This window comes from Crinia signifera, chromosome 9 (assembly GCF_055691185.1).
Source record: "Crinia signifera chromosome 9, ASM5569118v1, whole genome shotgun sequence".
NCBI lineage: Eukaryota > Metazoa > Chordata > Amphibia > Anura > Myobatrachidae > Crinia > Crinia signifera.
Genome location: NC_139225.1, coordinates 88,689,933 through 88,708,421, shown reverse-complemented (window position 1 = coordinate 88,708,421; position 18,489 = coordinate 88,689,933). Strand labels below are relative to the sequence as shown.

The 18,489-nt window shown below is 43.1% G+C and overlaps 1 protein-coding gene across 4 annotated transcripts in view; it reads right to left on the bottom strand.

Annotated features, from left to right (window-relative positions):
* GAB3 (GRB2 associated binding protein 3) overlaps positions 1-18,489 on the bottom strand; it is a 117,389-nt gene that overhangs the window by 46,841 nt on the left and 52,059 nt on the right. For all 4 annotated transcript variants that reach the window (XM_083159339.1, XM_083159341.1, XM_083159342.1 and 1 more), the window contains one exon: positions 3,922-4,225. In XM_083159339.1, coding sequence (XP_083015465.1) covers positions 3,922-4,225 — 304 coding nt within the window. The remainder of the gene's footprint in view (positions 1-3,921; positions 4,226-18,489) is intronic.

Below are 18,489 nucleotides of genomic sequence, written 5' to 3'. Positions count from 1 at the left end.
TGAAGCCAAGATGGCCACTGCTACTTTTACGGCACATTCATGACTCAGTGCCCTTCTGCCATCTGAGATAGTGTGAGATTGCCACAGACGAGCAGCACATGTTCCTCCTGGGAGGTCGTATCGCAGATTCAGAGGTGACACAACCTAAACTCTGTTTCACAGTTCTCTGGAACCTACTGCTCTTCACCAATAGGACACATCAGCAGTTCATCAGTCTGGAGTCTGGATCATGGAAGTCCATGCTGCCAACATAGCCATGTCTGGATCATGGCTTCATATAACCATGTATGCTCCAGCACTGCTCTGGTTCTGTTCTACATTACACCAATATGATGAATGGAAATGCAGCCACACAATTGATCTCTATTAATGATCCAAAAATCAGGGGTTGTCTACCATGTGCTAAAAAAAGGCTATTAAAACAGCCATAGCTTATATAAATATACTGTACCTTGTATTAGTTTTCCAACAAAACAATTTACATATATGCTCCATTTGTAGGATATTAGAAAAGCAAAGTTAATGTAACAAAAGCTCATGTTTATTAAGAAAAAACAGCAGCAGAGACGAACTTAGGACATTCAAGGCAACAGTCATTTTAACGTTTCACGCACTCCCCACTGAGCTCCATATACAGTATATAATATATTCTTCTAGTACAAATTCCCAGGCTCCAGCTCCTTCCATTATTTACAGTCTCATTATCCACCACTTATGGCTACTGCTCGCTACCCTTTACCTAACCTTCAGTCTCATCATTTGTGCAAGACTCTCCCCTGTGTGCAGAACAGCCTCACCACACTCTCCTCTGAGTCTGGTAATAGTATCGGTGTGCATTAATGTTATATTGCTGCAGCTGGGAGAATAAATTATGTATAAGTATTGTCTAACTAGAGAAAGAAGAGAAAAGGTTTTCTTTCCCAAGCATGACCTAATCAGACAGTAGTGTGCTTTCATATGCAGGATAGAAACACCAGTGTTCTTATTTTCTGGCTAAAGCACATCAGAACTGTTTGAACGCTATGCTTTAGTGATCTGAATGTGAGTACCAGTGCTTACTGTATATGTAATGTCAGCTGTATACTGTATACCGGACATGTATAGTTTATGATACTGATGATCTTACTGCCATATCTTTTTTCTATTCTTCCTAAACTGTGCAGTGGCACAAATAAAATTATTATTGGTTAATGTAAGGGGAAAACCAGCTCTAATGGACAAATATGTGGTCAAAACCCTGTCTACCACCACATAACAGAACCTCGGGATGACAGGTCAACAGAATGAATAGAATATAATAATTTTTGCAAAGTTCCTCAATAACAACCTTTTGGCTTAGGGGTGCCGTGACTCAATGGTTTGTGAACCAATGTCCCAAAGGAATTAATTGCAAAGGACAGGAGTTGGTTCATTAGGCTTTAAAGCAGGGTCATAAACTCATACCAGATCGAAATAGAAGATGTGACCCTCATTCCGCAGGACGCTTAACCATCCTAAAACTGTCCAACAAGTCAAACTCGTACCAAAAAACTATGTGATACTTGGGGCAGCTATATCGAGACTTTCCCACTCTCTACTAAACGAACCATATATCGCTGCTTTTGAGGAACTCTCTGATATGAAGAACAAATTGTGCTCAATGAACCTCCAATTTCTCTTGAGTAATGATTGCATTATGTAAGACACCAGCACTATATTTGTAAACTTTCTGTATTGTATCTGTTGCCTGGAAATGTTCAATATGTCTAATTTTTTTTCTGCAATGTATGTACTACTTTTATTATTTTGTGATGTTTTGAAGCTTTGACTAAATAAAGCATTTTTTACACCAAGTCTAAAGTTTAGCACAGAACAATGTTGGATCAAATCATCAGCATGTGAGAGGTTTTCATCAAAACCCCGGGGGGAGAGGGGCAGCATTGCTTCTCAGGAAGTGGGTGTATTGCCTGATAATGCCAGTGTGTCTACAGTAAGTTGCTGGCGCACAGAGGCAATGGTGTAGGTCAAGGTGCCCTGTTCAGAGCTGGAGCCCCGTAGCTACCTACTCCATTACCACTGAGACTCCCACCACTGCTTCAAAGCCATTTCCACAAGCAAGGCTATCTACCTATAGCCGTTGATTTAGGTGAAAGGAATGAACATATAAACCAAACTCAATGGTACTAGTACATTCTAAGCTTTACATTTGATTTACTGGTTTATATACATAATCATTTGAATTCATGTACTAAGATTTTTGATGTGCATCACATATAGTAAACACTAAACATATAATGTCCAGTGAATGGAAAATGGTGGGATAAAGAATCCTCACAGCCATTAATAACAGAAGCCTGTGTCTGGTCCCATATCTCTGTGCCTCAATGAAAACATCTTCTATCTAATTTGGTCACCCTGTGTGTGAATACTTGGGCAAATGCCTGTTGTTAAGCATTCAGCTATAGGTCACCAGCATTTAATAGTGTGGCTGTCAGCTGACTCCTTTTCCACAGTTTCATCACATGATGTCAGACAGGCCTGGCATAGCACCATTCATGCATTTCCCCTCAATGGCACAATGGTACTTAGTCACAGATCCATACACTAGTGCCATTAACTGTGCATGAATGGGGCCATTCCAGTCACATTCTGAAAGGTTTGCGGGGGCCCTAACAACAGAATTGTCAAAATGATACTGGCGATGTTATTAAGTGGTGGAATGTGTAACTACTACCAGCACTACATTGTCTATATTTATACACTAGCAACTCAAGCACTCAAAATACTCGTTTTGCTAATATTCCTGGTCAAAATGATCTTACAATAAAAGTAAAAGGAATATTTACTGGTTACTGTAATAGAAGTGTAAGAAACAGAAATACACATGGAACAGAGAACAAAAGTACTCAGCTTATGACTTCAAACGTGCTGCAATGTGTTGGACAAGCTCATTGTGTGAACCAGTAAATGATCTTTACAGAACAGGCTGCCAGGGTGAGTGATGTCCCAAGAAGGGAGTACACCAGTACAGCAAACAGAATAGCAGCTGGCTGTTACAGGCAGACAATCCTTTAGGTGTTCTGGACAGTGAAGCTTTCTTGTACAGTACTTCATATGTGTTTATATTTTACACGGACACTATGCTGGTGCCAATGATAGAAATTGGATCTATTTGACTAGTTTTTAAATCTCATCCCTTACGCCCATGTTTTTAACTCTATAATACCAACAGTATCCTAAATGCTGCCTATAATTTGATATGACCAAAACCTGTATGTAATAAAAAAATTATAATTTCTTTCATTCACTTGTGAGATATTTTGTCAAAGATTCGATTGGGCCATGCACACTGGGAGATTTTGCCTAGTGTGTATGGACAGCGATGATGGAGAAAGTCATTTTAGCGATTTTACCGGGGGTGGACGACTTTCCATAGCAGAAAGCTATGGAAAGCCATCCACCCCATCGCTCATTTGCTGCCCTGTACATACTGGGCGGCTTTTGAGCAGAAAGCAGCTCAAAAGACAAAACTGAGCCACTTGCAGCTCAAAGTCGCCCAGTGTGTATGGAGCCTACACCCACTGCAACAATGCTGAGCGTTCTGAGCAATGTGCCAGCGCTGTGTGCCGAGTGACCTGTAAGGGGCAGTGTTCTCCGCTGAGAGCCCTGCCCAGGAATTAGAGATTAATATCCAACACGCTGTGGGCGATGGCGACGCATGGGCCGCACATCCCTGTCGCGATGGCCCTACACATGGGAGCGATGTGGGGGAATTTTCTGAGCGATGTAACATCACTCAGAAAATGGCCTGACATCACTGCATGTGTAGGCCCCATTAGACATACTGAAACCTCCCATCCATGACATGTATGGCTCTGATATTGCTACTGGAGACATAATTACTCAGGATCTCAAGGTCAGTTCCTATGACCTTGATCTCACCTGTGCCATCTTCCAGCTGTCCAAAGTTACAGATCCGGCTGATATTGTACACCCAGGTCTGCATGTCTTCCTCTGTCCTGGCCACAAGGTAGAATGTGCGGAGAGCAGTTTTCACAATGAATACAAAGCTGTTCTGGAATTCCTTCTTTATCAAGTTCACACCAATGTATTTCTGCACTTCACATTCATTCAGGTATATTTCTCTGATGGGTTTTTTGGAGTGCTTATTCTTGTAATACTCTAATACATCTGGGTTTCCACTCATCCTTCCCCGTCGGAGTACAAACCAGCGCTTCCGCCATACCTGGGGAAAGCATGACACATTAGTTAGATACTAGATATACAAAGTAAGTAACGACAAACAAACTACAGATGTGCCCCTAAATACTGCTGCTCATGATGCAGTAAATAGCCCCTTCTATCGTGCATCTTGGCAGCGCATCTTTCTTGCTTAAAATTTCCATCTTATTTGCATAAATAAATCAATTGGAAGCAACACAAGTACTTTGCTAGATTTCAGAGAACAATTTGATGTGCAAAATTTGAATATCTGTGAGTGAATGAGTATGAATCTGTATATAAAGGCCTTCAATGCAGTGGCTCTTTCTCACACCAAGTTCCGCTGTGCTTCATCTGCATGTTCAATTTATGTGCGGTAAAGTCCCAGTCCGCCAATCTCTACTACACTGTGGGCCTTATTCTAGTTCACTCTTTCTGACAAAATCCTTCTTACATGGACAAAACCATGTGCACTGCAGGTGGGGCAGATGTTACTTGTGCAGAGAGAATTAGATTTGGGTGGGGTTTTACTTCAAAGTGAGATCTATATTGCAGTGTAAAATAAAGCAGCCAGTATTTACCCTGCACAGAAACAAAATAACTCACCCAAATCTAATTCTCTCTGCACATTTTACATCTGCCCCCCTGCAGTGCACATGGTGTTGTCCATCTAAGAAGGATTTTGTCAGAAAGAGTGAACTAGAATAAGGCCCTGTGAGTGGTTTCTCTGCATCTTTCATTTTAAAAAGAAGCAAGATATTAAGCAAAAGCCGCATCTCAATTACGCTCTGCGTGTCACGGCATATAGCGTATAGAGACTAGGTGGTACATGTGCTAAGATGGGAGTTCTATTGAAGATGGGATGTTCCCCATAGCAACCAATCAGATTCTACTTCTTATTTATTTAGCACCTTCCAGAAGAAAATAGAGAGAATCTAATCGGTTGCTATTGGCAACCTCCCATCTTAATAAATTTACCCCTAGGTGTATGAAGGCATCTGTAAATCATACATCTGTTTCAAATCAGTGAAGAGTAAATCATGCATGCAATAAACTCATGTTAGATATTTGGGTACTTATGTATTATCTGGGCTCCCATGTTAAATGCACCCCATTTTTTCATACCCCTACTATCTAACTACGCATGGAGTTGATTTTATATAGTGTGGCAAGCGCAGCGACCCACCGTGCCCGAAGCGTGGTGAGCGCAGCGAGCCCCGCGAGGGGACGCGGTCTCATAAGAAAAACGGGAGTCCAGATATTACATAAGTACCGATATTTGCTTTCATTATCTTACTCGCATTAGACCAATGCATTAGAATATGTTACCAATCAGACTCTATCAGGATGCAATAGAGAAAGAGGGTGAAATGTAATAGGATGAGAGATTTAGAAAGTAAGAGATTTGGTACGAAATCTCCAGGTTTTTTTTAAAGCGGCATCATAAAACCAATTTGATTTTGAAGGGTAAATGATTGCCGCTTTAGAAAAAAAAAAAAAATGGATGAGATTTCTTACCTTTCTGAATCTCTCACCCTATTACATTTCACCCAATATCTGATCGGTTGCTAATGGCAACATCACCTCTTTTCATTTTTAGAAGCTTAGTAAATGTACCACTATGAATAGAGCAGAGAAGACAAGCTGTCAATTCTTTCAGCTGTACAATCGGTGTTCAAGGAACACTTAAGGCTAAAATACACAATGAAAGAAATTTGAAAAACCTGCATCATTTTGTGGTCAAATCCATAATGATATGACTATATATTTCACAGAGTTCCAGATCCTGAAAAACATTCACGTGGAAGTACCTCACAACGTCTCATGGTTACGGACTTGTAGATGGCATTAGTGGTTGAGCAAAATATCTTACTTGCTCTCAAGTAATGAGCAAATCTAAATAAGCACTGTTGGTACAGAATGCTATAGATTGTGCAAATGCAGTCCAAAATGAAAAAACATTTCTAGAGAAAAATGTTGGGGTGATTCAGTCTCTGCATGTCCTGAGGCCAGTTCTGGGGTTATGGTCTGAGTGGTATTGAGAATTACATGTCTATTAAAGTGTAGATCAAAGTGGTTGTAGAGGACTACTACAGAGTAGGTGATCATCCAATATGATCAAAATTACCCAGGAGAAGTGACAGCCAAAGCTAAACTTGAGTAAGTGTAAGTCATGGTACAAGTAGGTCAAGCAAAATATTGTAATTGGCCACTGAAACTTGATAAATAACTATAGCTATTGGAGCAAATTTTCAAGCCAATCAAACCCCTATTCTAAGTAATTGGCGTTAACATTATAGGTGCATACTCACGGGGGCAATTATTGCAAATATTGCTGGCAATATGGTCGCTGAGTGACTATATTGCCAGCGATGGGAGTGTGCACCGGCGATAAATCACGAGTGTGCGCTCCCGTTTTCAGCCCCTGAACGGTCGCTGGACGGAGGAGCATGCTCCTCCGACCAGCGACTTCCACTGCCTCTTCTCCCGGCAGTGTGACATTTTCATCTGCGACCATCTCTGGTCGCAGATGACACTGAGCAATATATTGCCAGCGATCATATTACCCTCTGTGTACGCACCTTATGAAATTGTTGATTGGTAGTAATAAATTGTGTGGCACGGGACATATTGTTTTTTAGTTTATATTTGAAAATATTTTTCTAGAAATGATATAATTTAACAGCATTCAAAATACTGTAAATGCTAGTTTTCATTCATTTTGCTTTTATTAATATCACGTAACAAGAGAAAAGGGAAGTTTAGTGTGATGCATGGGACACAGCGGTATGTATATTAAATGTAAACTAATTAAGTGCAGGTCTACTTTCCAATATAGAGTATGTGTATTGTAAAGTCTATTAATGTACTTATTGAATTCAGTAAAATAGTAATGAGTAATTCTGACATTTTATGCACAACTGTCACTCATATGTTAATCAATTATTCATATACTTGATTCCTTTTTTCTTTAATTTGTCCTCTTTAATATGACAACTTCAAATTTTATTATCCTGGTTTCACTTTCCAGAGAATTGGCCAATTTTATGTTCTCCCTAACTTGGCTGAGCATTGGAAACAGAGCCAAAAAGCTGGATTAAAATAGACACCTTTAGTAAATCATACCATATTGAATTTTTCCCTTTGTACTGAAAAAACAACACTGTACTTGTATGTTGTCACTTCTCTTTTTTATTTATTACACCTTGTCACTGAGAAGTACAACTAACAGCAATAACAGTAAAGAAATACACATAAAACACTCAGAAAAAAGCAGAGTACAACTGAATACATTTTTTTTTTTTAAAAACCTTCTCTGAGAACTAAAGACACACGGTGTGATTAGTAGAGAAAGATCATAAACTAAAAATACCCAACCCAGGAGAGGTATTTACTAAGATGGGGCAAATATGCAGAAGAAGATAATCAGCTAAAAACTTTGATCAGAGCAAAATGAAGCACAATGGGGCAATTTACTAATGTTATGATGTTCGCAGCTTACTGAACCAACCTGAATCTTTATTCTGTGTATGTGCATGTTCTTAGGGTATTGGTTCTGTAGTAGGACTAGAAGTCCCAGTGGGTCCATTAATCCCCTGCATGCTGGAACTTGTGGTTCACCAAGTCCCAGCATGTTGGAAGGTTTGCTGGGCCTTCTAGTGCTACTAATATAATATCTATTTTTTTACATATGTTTTTAACTATTTTTACACCAACAGCATGGCTTCCACTGCCGAGGGACGCTGGGGACAGCCCTGGGCTTCAGCCCATGCTGGGGTTCCCCTGCAGTGGGTGACCCCTTAATTGGGTGGCTCCCCAGTCCCCCAGGACCTGGCCCGAGCTGACCAGCCAGGGTGTCATGTTTTGGCATGGGAACTTAATATAAATAGGTTTCCCCCTGCTGGTTTCTGAAATACGAGGAACCCGTTCTCCTTTTGTCACCTGGATTTTGGGAACCAGTACCAGGCCAAGAGCCTGGTGCTGGTTCTAGAAATACAGTAAGTATGTTAGAAATGAGCACATCACCATAGAACTGAGTTCTATCAATGCTGTATTCATTCGTACACCAGATTTTGGCTGAGCTTGCCATATATAATAAATAAGGCAAATCAGCCGAATTTGGTTGATGGACAAAATGAGAGTGTCCGATATGGGAAGAGAGACAATAAGAGAAAGAGTGGGAAGCATGGGGAGTGCGTGGAAAAAAGGTATGTTGAAATGGGGAGTGGGAGGCCGTGACGGCTAGCCCCCTGCTGCCACTGCCACCCTTGTCACTGCTGCATAAGGCCAGCTTTGTTATGGGAAATGTCTGAAGGGATCTACTTGCTGCAGTTCCCTCTATATCCAGTCAGCCCTGCACAGCTGCATGAGCTCCTCCATTCAATTTTTTTTTTTTTAAACAACCTTTGGTCAGCTGCACCAATGGATCATCGGGAAAGTGGGGTCCAGATACTTGGTAATTCCCCCCTATATGCGCATATGTATGCAGCACAATGAGATATGGGAGATATGCTATTGCAGAATTCTCCTGTTGGCTGCTATGTAGCTAATCCCCATTATATCAACTGCAAATTAAGAATTCTCTGAGAACTTTAAATTAATTAGACATATTCTAATTATGAAAGTCACACACAGTAGAAAACCTTTTTGTATAGGGAAACATATGTTTGCGCTGTCACTGCTGCTCAGAAAACAAGACAGCCGAGTTATGAGGTCCTTACAATGGCTGATCACAACCAGAAGCCTTCATAAAACAATTTCATAGGAACATTGTTATTGTGCAATTGAAAACCTATATACTAGTCTGTTGCTAAATCAATCCAAACAAAACTGTAAAAACAACTGAAAATGAAACCCGCCAAGAACATAGTAAAGGGGGAAAAAAAACAAAAACAAGTCCTAAAATAGAAAGGGATATGTAAAGCAAAATTACAAAGGGGAACCTAAAAAAATATTTCCCAGAAATATTATGTGCAAAAAAGGGAAGTAAAAATTAATAAGTTACCAGACGATATAGCGAACAAACACAAAGCCCACTACTTCCACTAAACTCAAATGTGTGATAAGACAGTTATAAAAACCATGATGTTCCTTAGAAATTAAACAGGCAAACATGAAACAGATTCAGACAAAGATTTCAGACAAAAACAAAACCGTTGCCAATTACACAGTCTGTGCAGTGTTATTGCAGCTAGTGCACAGAGACCAAGGAGTAGGACACCTTCTAAACATTAAATGGCATCTATATTTATATAGTATATTTGATGTAAGGGTAATGCTGATAATATTATGCAAGGTTAGAATTAGTCATGTACAGATGGAGCCTTCTTCAACTAGCCATCACCGGATAGCCATGGTGAGCTATGGCTCACTAAGGTCTATTGTTCTCAGGTGCTCGGCCACCCGATTTTCTCCTGGCCGGTCCAAGATAGGCAAGAATGCATTAGACAAAGAGCTGGGATAGCCTTGGTGAGATATGTGCAACCTGTAAATATTTCTCTACATTAAATAGCAAAATTATATAAGGTGCTTGTGTATTATCAGGGTGCCCAATTTGCCTACGTACGCCGGCGTACAGATCGCATTGCATGCAATGTGATGCTACTTGTTAAATTTCACGGCACCCCTGGCCGCGGATCGCATCACATGCGAAGCGATTTAGCACATCCCCACTATCCACGTCAATGCGATGCAATGCAATTTAGCACCCCCTCACTATCCACTTCGGCGTGGAGTTGAATCTATAAAGTGTGGCGAGTGCAGCAAGCCACCGAGCCCGAAGCTTGGTGAGCACAGCGAGCCCCGCGAGGGGACGCGGAATACATGTAGAGCAATCCGCATCCGCTCGCACACTTCTGGCACGGTGGCTCGCTGGGCTCCCACACTTTATAGAATCAACTCCACACCGAAGTGGATAGTGGGTGACGTAGATAAATCGCATTGCATCGTATTGACGTGGATAGTGGGGGTGTGCTAAATCGCATCACATGTGATGCGTTCCGTGGCCAGGGATGCAGTGAAAATTAACTAGTACCCTCGCATCGCATGCAAAATTGCATGCGATGCAATGCGATCTCACTACGCAGAATAGGGCACTAAGCTATTTGCTTGGTGGGTGCCCTGATAATACACAAGTACCTTATTTAATCAAATATAAAACATCAGGAAGGCAGCTTAGAGATGCTGAGCTCTCACTTCCTTAGCATTGAGCCCTTCACCTGATTGTGACAGATAATGCATACCTCCCAACACTCCCGACATAACCCTCTCCAGGAGGGACACCGTGCTCTGCTCCTGCACTTCCCTCTTACTTTATAATTGCCATCACCTGTGTTGAACAGGTTAATTGATGAGAAAGGTGTTTCAACACAGGGGATGGAAATCATACATCAAGAGGGAAGTCAAGGAGCAGAGCATTGTGTCCCTCCTGGAGAGGGTCGTGTTGTGAGGTATGGATAACTCAATGTGATGGCCAGCAACAATGTTAGAAATAAAACAGCCAAGGATTGACCATGTATTACATCATCAAGTGTGCAAGCAGCTGTTGTCTGCAGGCAATGTAATGCAATCAAATTGAAGAGCATATTAATATTCATGAGACAGCAGTCTATCAACTCACAGCAAACCGGTGGCACATGAAAATGATCTTTGTAAAGTCACTAGTGACCATGTAATTCCTAGTAACTATGAAATAATAAACTACCTGCTTTTATTGTACATGAATTTTGTAATTATTGCACACATCCAAAATAATTGCAGCTATTTGCTCTTGAACAGTTATCAAAGTGCCAGTGTGTCAATAGCTATGTGGCTTTACTAGCAAGTTGTAAAGGTATAATAAATATATTCAAATGCAATAACTCCGGATCACAGTGTCTCATGATTGCGAATTTACAATCACAGAATAAATAAAACCCTTTTACACCGCCGCAAAACCCCGGGTCTTCGGCGGGTCAGAGGCGGTGTAAATGGGACACGGTCCTGACCTGGGTAGAACACGGCTAGGACCTGGGTAGAAGGTGGTGTAAATTGGTATGCCGGTGTCATCCAACCTGGCACCCATTTACATCAGTGGGGAACGTGCAACCTGCGGACCGCAGCATCCGCAGGGTGTACAGAGGGCACAGACAGCCTGCGCTGCTGTCTGCTATACTCTGCAGACAGCAGTGGCAGCAGTGCAGGAGGTGAATTGATGCCTGTGTGCGGCATCCATTCACCTCCCGCACAATGGCTGGGGGGGGTGTACGGGGGCTGGGGGCAGCCCAGCAGCTTAACTTGGTGCTGGGCTGCCCCCAGCATGGCGATCAGCGGTCCCGGCGCTTGGAGATGATGTGCAACAGCCAGTTAGGTACAGTTAAACAGTGACAGTACAGATATACATTACACATACTGGTATACGCTAGATGTGCCCTGGGGAGGGTGATGGACATGTACAGGGGAGACAATGGGAACATATATTTGCACCTGGGCAGCCATCAGCGGCACCACTCGGTTGCCAGGAAGGTAACAAATAAGCAGAGACAGTACAGTTATGGACCCAGAGTATATATATTCGCTGAGCTGCACAGCACCTGGGCATTTTTGCATTTACTGTATCTTTATTATTTATATCAAATTGGCTTTGATCCAATCAGATTTGAGTCACTATTTCATGCACTCTGCCGATTTGTGCGATGTATTACTTTGTTTTACTATGGCTCGGAGACAGCTCTTTTTTTCCACAGCTGCCTGTGAGCATCCGTTCTTATATATCTTTATATATAATACAATAGTGTGGTATTCTCCGTGAATACACACATCCGTGAGATACTGTAGGGTATGTCTTGCTTGTATAAATAGAGCTCGACACACAGGTCACACTGTACAAAATAATGTTGGTCGTGCAATGTTTTTATCGCATTGTATGCCATACAACCGATGGCATACCATGCGAAGCGATTTTAAACGACTATTCGATTAAAAATTGTACAAGCACCCTAATGGGTGCTTACAATGTAAAATGCACTCCCACGCCACCCCCACTATAAACGTGAACCCGAAGCGTGGCGAGCGCAGCGAGCCCGCGAGGGGCGGCGGTACGCGTCCCACGACCATTTCATACCCCCACTATCCACGTCAGTGTGGAATTGATTTTATACAGTGTGGCGAGCGCAGCGAGCCACTGCGCCCGAAGCGTGGTGAGCGCAGCGAGCCCCGCGAGGGGACACGTATACCTGTGAAGTTATGCGCGTCCCCTCGCCACGCTTCGGGCTCGGTGGCTCGCCCCACTATATAAAAACAACTCCACGCTGACGTGGATAGTGGGGGTATGAAAAGGTCGTAGGATGCGTACCGCTGCGCTCGCCACGCTTCGGGTTCATGTTTATAGTGGGGGTGGCGTGGGGGTGCATTTAACATTGTAAGCACCCATTAGGGTGCTTATACAATTTATAATCACATCCCATCGCATTGTATGGCATTCTATGCCATATACAATGTCATACAATTTTAAAATTGTATGCCATTGTACAACATCGCATCGCATGCCTTATGGTATACGATGCGATGGGCGCCGCTATAATACACCTTATACATACCTCCCAACTTAGGAGGAGTCGGATGAGGGACGCAGCTGCTGCGCGCCGTAGGTGCGTTGAAAATTTCGGGGGCATGGCCATATTCTGGGGCGTGGCCTATACTCGCGGCTCTCCCGCGAGGCCACGCCCCCATTTTGCTGCTATGGGGGCATGACCCAGAGGCTCTATGAGCCTCTAGCCATGCCCCCAGCCCCCCCGGCTACGGGAATAGACTCTGTACGCATGCGCACAGCGTTTATTCCCCGCTGCTAAGCAGCCGACAGGGGGGACTCCCAACAGCCCCCCCTCACCGCGGGAAACTGCCGGCCGCAGGAGGGACAGCGGGACAGGCCCTGATAATCGGGACTGTCCCACTGAAATCGGGACTGTTGGGAGGTATGCTTTTAATCTAAAATTATAATAATCCAAACCGCCTTATCAATGTAGCATATTAACACATGTAAAGCATTGATATTATGATCAGTAGATGGGAGTAACAATCCACACTAGTAAGCTACACAATGCCATGTTCTACCTCACAAAGCCAAAACCAGCAGCAACATACATAACTGGACACCAGAATCAGAACAGATGTTTTGGAGGAAACCTAAATTCACTGTCTGACAAAATGAAGTAAGATTTCAGAACTAATAGCTTTCATGGACAGTGTCCAACATACATGTGTAAGCTTTGAAGCTTTTATACAAGTGAAAGAATAGCACTGCTGCCCTCGGCTTAAGGGTCTTGTAGAAAATGCAGCTGACTGCAGAGGAAGTGGTCAGAAGACTTGCAGGTGGCTTTTGGGATAGGATATAATATCCTCTTCTTTTCACCCCTCAGGAAAGAGTTTCATTCTGAAGAGTGCTCAATTAAAGGGGAAGTTGCTGTTCCTAATACAAAGTAATGTATTTACTTTCAGAAAGCTGCTGGTGCTGCAGCTTTACATATACTGAGACAAACTTAAATGCAAAACTAAGCAAATTAAAATGAAGCACAATATTAAACATATTTGACATATGTAACACACTGAGGGGATACATTTACTAAAGGGTCTTAAAAAAAAAAAAAAGTTGTTAAGCCCGTAGCAACCAATACTAACCTGTCATTTTCTAGGAAGATATGTGCACTTTATAATGCTGTCAAAGAGGTTAAAGCAAAATGCAGTGTGTATGGGCCAAAAGTAACTACAGAATCTCATCTGGCTAGAATCTTCCATACAGTATGTCACCTGTGCTGGTGCAACATGTGGTCGAATGACAACTGCCATGCATTGTTATGTCATTAGATACAACTTTCCATACCTGGGTCTGAATCCAAGTGGGCTAAAGGACCGGTCACATGACTGGGAAGGAAAAGGGGAGGGGCAAGGTTGGAAGAAGGGACCCTAACAGACCCTCACGGGCTTGCTTCACTCACCACCTGGTTACTAATGTCAACCAGTGGTGGTGTAGAAAATGAAGCTGCAAGGCCCCCCAGCCTTGCTCCTCCCCCCTGGGCGTGAAAGATCCTTTAGCCCACTTGGATTTAGTAACTACCATATTTACTTAGGTGGTGATGGGCAGGTAATCATTTTTGTTACAGCAAGCTACAAAGTAACATACAGTGCATAAGCCATTTCAGACTCTCAAAGTGCACGCTGCATCCATATATTTTGAAAAGGATACTGCATTCAGGGGTAGATGTATGAAGCAGTGATAAGGGAGGAGAAGTTATAAAGTGCCTGGTACTTTATCACCGGCCAATCAGCTCCTGACTGTTAAGTTACAGGCTGGGTTTAAAAAGGGACAGTTAGAAGCTGATTGGCCGGTGATAAAGTACCAGGCACTTTATCATGACTTCTCCTCCCTTATCACTGCTTCATACATCTACCTCTCAGTTCTGCTATCAGACCTTATTAATTGGAAGGTGTCACTGCTTGACCAGACAGAGACAAAATATTGCATGCTAGATTATAGCATGAAATAAGGGATCCGTTTATTATGGCAACATTCACAGCATCAAAATGTCAACATGGTTGTAATGTTGACATGCTTGTAACATCAATATTGACCACACCAACATCCATCTTGTTGACACTGAGGAAATGTCACAATGATTAGTATGTTGATATAATATTCTTGGTGGTCTAGCAGTGACTTCTCTGGCAGCTACAGCAGTGTATTACTGGTTTGTTGGCTAGGTGATGGTGACTTATCGGCTAGCAACCAGCTGTGCTTCCGCGTAACCTCCCTTTCTATATAACCAAACTCTAGGCCTCCTCTGCCACAGCCTAGCTGTAACCCTCCAGTCCCTGCACAATTCTGACATTTCACATTCAGATATGATATGTTCAATGTCGTAATTTCAACTACTGACAATGTGGAGTCGATATTAGTACTGTTGACCTGACCGCATCCCCAGAATATATATTATACAGGTTGAGAATTCTTTATCCAAAATGCTCGGGACCAGAGGATAACGGATTATTTTGTATTTTGGAATATTTTTATATTTCAGTGAGGTATCTTGAGGTATGTTGCATTCATATTGTATAAGCACATCAAACACATGAAATACACACAAATATATTTTATATATTTACATGTAAATATAAACATGAGATATGAACATGAAACAAGGTTCAGACTCGGAATTTGAATAGCAAGCAATCATGTTCTTGCACATATTTAACACCAGTTACAGATATATTCAGTAGTGCCAGTTACATATCATGTCCCCAGTAGTGACAGTTGCATATCGTGTCCCCCGGAGTGTCAGTTGCATATCGTGTCAACAGGAGTGCCAGTTGCATATTGTGTCCCCAGTAGTGCCAGTCGCATATCGTGTCCCCAGTAGTGTCAGTCGCATATCGTGTCCCCCGTAGTGCCAGTTGCATATCGTGTCCCCAGTAGTGCCAGTTGCATATCGTGTCCCCAGTAGTGCCAGTTGCATATCGTGTCCCCAGTAGTGCCAGTTGTATATCATGTCCCCAGTAGTACCAGTTGCATATCATGTCCCCAGGAGGGGTGCCGGATGGGTTCCCGACAGTCGGGATGCCGACAGTCATTTACCCGACGTCGGCATCCCGACTGTCAAAACGCCGGCAGCCGGGTGACCGACAGCCACCCGCTATTTTCCCTCGTGGGGGTCCACGACCCCCATAGAGGGAGAATAGAATAGGTGGCTCGTGTAGCGAGCCACCGTGCCCGCAAGGGGCTTTTTTGCACTCGCCATGCTGTCTGACTCCGGGCAGTCGGGATCCCAACGTCGGGATAATGACTGTCGGGATCCCGACTGTCGGAGTCCCATACCACCCCCCCCCAGGAGTCCCAGTTGCATATCGTGTCCCCAGTAGTGCCAGTTGCATATCATGTCCCCAGTAGTGCCAGTTGCATATCACGTACCCAGTAGTGCCAGTTGCATATCAAGTACCCAGTAGTGCCAGTTACAGATTTATCCAGTAGATTTTTAGCCCAAAACAAGATGTACATTTTGGAGACTGTGGTTTTCGGAATAATTTGGATAACGGATATTTAGATAAGACTCAACCTGTATAACACACTCTCATTATATATATTTAGCACGGCACCCACGATATTTGGTCGCACAACATATAAATCGCATCGCATGGCATACACCCGATGCACTGCGATGCGATTTAAAATTGTATAAGCCCCCTATACGATGTTTAATTGTATAAGCACCCTAATGGGGGCTTACAATGTTAAATGCACCGCCACGCCGCCCCCACTATGAATGTGAACCCGAAGCGCCGCGAGCGTAGCGAGCCCGCGAGGGGCGGCTGTAAGCGTCCTCCGACCTTTTCATACCCCTACTATCCACGTCGGCGTGGAGTTGATTTTATATAGTGTGGCGAGCGCAGCGTATTACTTTACATGTATTCTGTGTCCGCTCGCCACACTATATAAAATCAACTCCACGCCGATGTGGATAGTGGGGGTATGAAAAGGTCGTAGGACGCGTACCGCCGCCGCTCGCCACGCTTCGGGTTCACGTTCATAGTGGGGGTGCATTTAACATTGTAAGCCCCCATTAGGGTGCTTATACAATTTAAAATCGCATCGCATTGTATGCCATATACAATGGTATACAATTTTAAATTTTATACCATCGGGTGCCAATCGCGTCGCATCGCTTACCATAGCATGCCTTATGGTCTGCGATGCGATGGGCGCCGTGCTAGTACACAAGTACCTTTATATTTATAAATCAGAACATTTATAGTGGAATATCATAAAAGCACCTTCATGACTAATCATACCTCAGGTTATATCTGCTTCAGAACAGAATTGTAAATTAATATTTAAATTGAACATGACTTGGTAATAAAATAACAATGTAGATAAGAAGAGGACATGTGTGAAAACTTTGAAATCACACTGTGCCTTTAAGTAGTATTTCCTCTTACATGGTCACTGGTCTGACCTAAACTAACCGAGTGTGTTATCTCATAGATGCCATGCAAGCAGCATACAAAAACATGAAACATGCCTTCCCTATACACTGCAGCAATACCACAAACCCAGAACAGCCAAACAGCATTATCTAACGGTCAGCTCACATGATGGCACATTGTGAAGAAAAGGAGAAAAAAGCAAAAACAGGAAATTGGGCAAAATAAAGTTGCAGGGATAATTCTGACAACTGGAATACTTAACAACAGACAGAAATAGGTGAAATAGTGAATGTTCCATTTTCAAAGACCAATATGATTTCAGAGTGGACATGTCAGAAACTTCTTATTTCTACAATCTCTCTTTGTTTTCAAACTAGGGGGTCTGTGCATGTAGCAGGGTAAAGCCGTCTCTCAGTTATAACAGGGCTTTACATGGTTTCTCTCAATTCACAGAAGGGTTTACAGTGGAGAAATCTTAAACTGGGTACACAGTGACCGATATACTGGCTGTTCGATTGAAGAACCGATATATATCCCAATCCCATTGGTGGGTTTATGCCCCCATTATATACCTCCCAATATTTTAATTGGGCGAATCACAGCTCCGCAATGAAAATGGGGTGTGGTCTTGGCTGAAGGGGCTTTGACTCCCGGATGCTGCAACTGCAAGCCATGCCCGTTTCGCATCACTATGGTGGCATGCCCTAACTCCCTCTGTCTATTTAGATGCAGTGCACTTCCACATAGCATCTATTCATCGCTTCTCTTCTGAGCAAAGCGGCGATGGCCAGGGGAGTCCCAACTGACCCCCTCCCCGCAGGTAAGACAGCGGCACATATAGGTAGGATCTACCACCCAGGATCACACAGCAATATATGATCCTAACGGGCAAATTTAAGTTGGGGTTCGGAGCCCCTCCCTGCGAACTGCTCAGCTGGGGGTTAGAGCCGAACCCGCTGACCACACTGCCCCACCGGCTAGCCGCAAATATTTAATAGTTAATGGAACTAGTCAAAGAGCAGAGGAAAGCCATGTTTTGCTGGGTGCTTGGTGTGATTCATAAAGTGGGTTTTAATGGAGAAGTTCCTGACTTCTTAAGTTGTACCCCTGGTCCATGGCAGAATCACATCACCATACTTTGGTAATGTGATGGTGACTGCTATTCATATAAGAACAGAAAGTTCCACTTTCTGTTCCGTTGCTGTGTTCAGATTCCTCATCTCAGGATAGCTCAACCTGAACTTCAGTGCGGAACAGGTAGGGAAGGGCCCAACTTTCCCGCCTTCAGATCAGCATGCATTCTACCCCACGCAAGGCATAATACCCGATAACATCCCC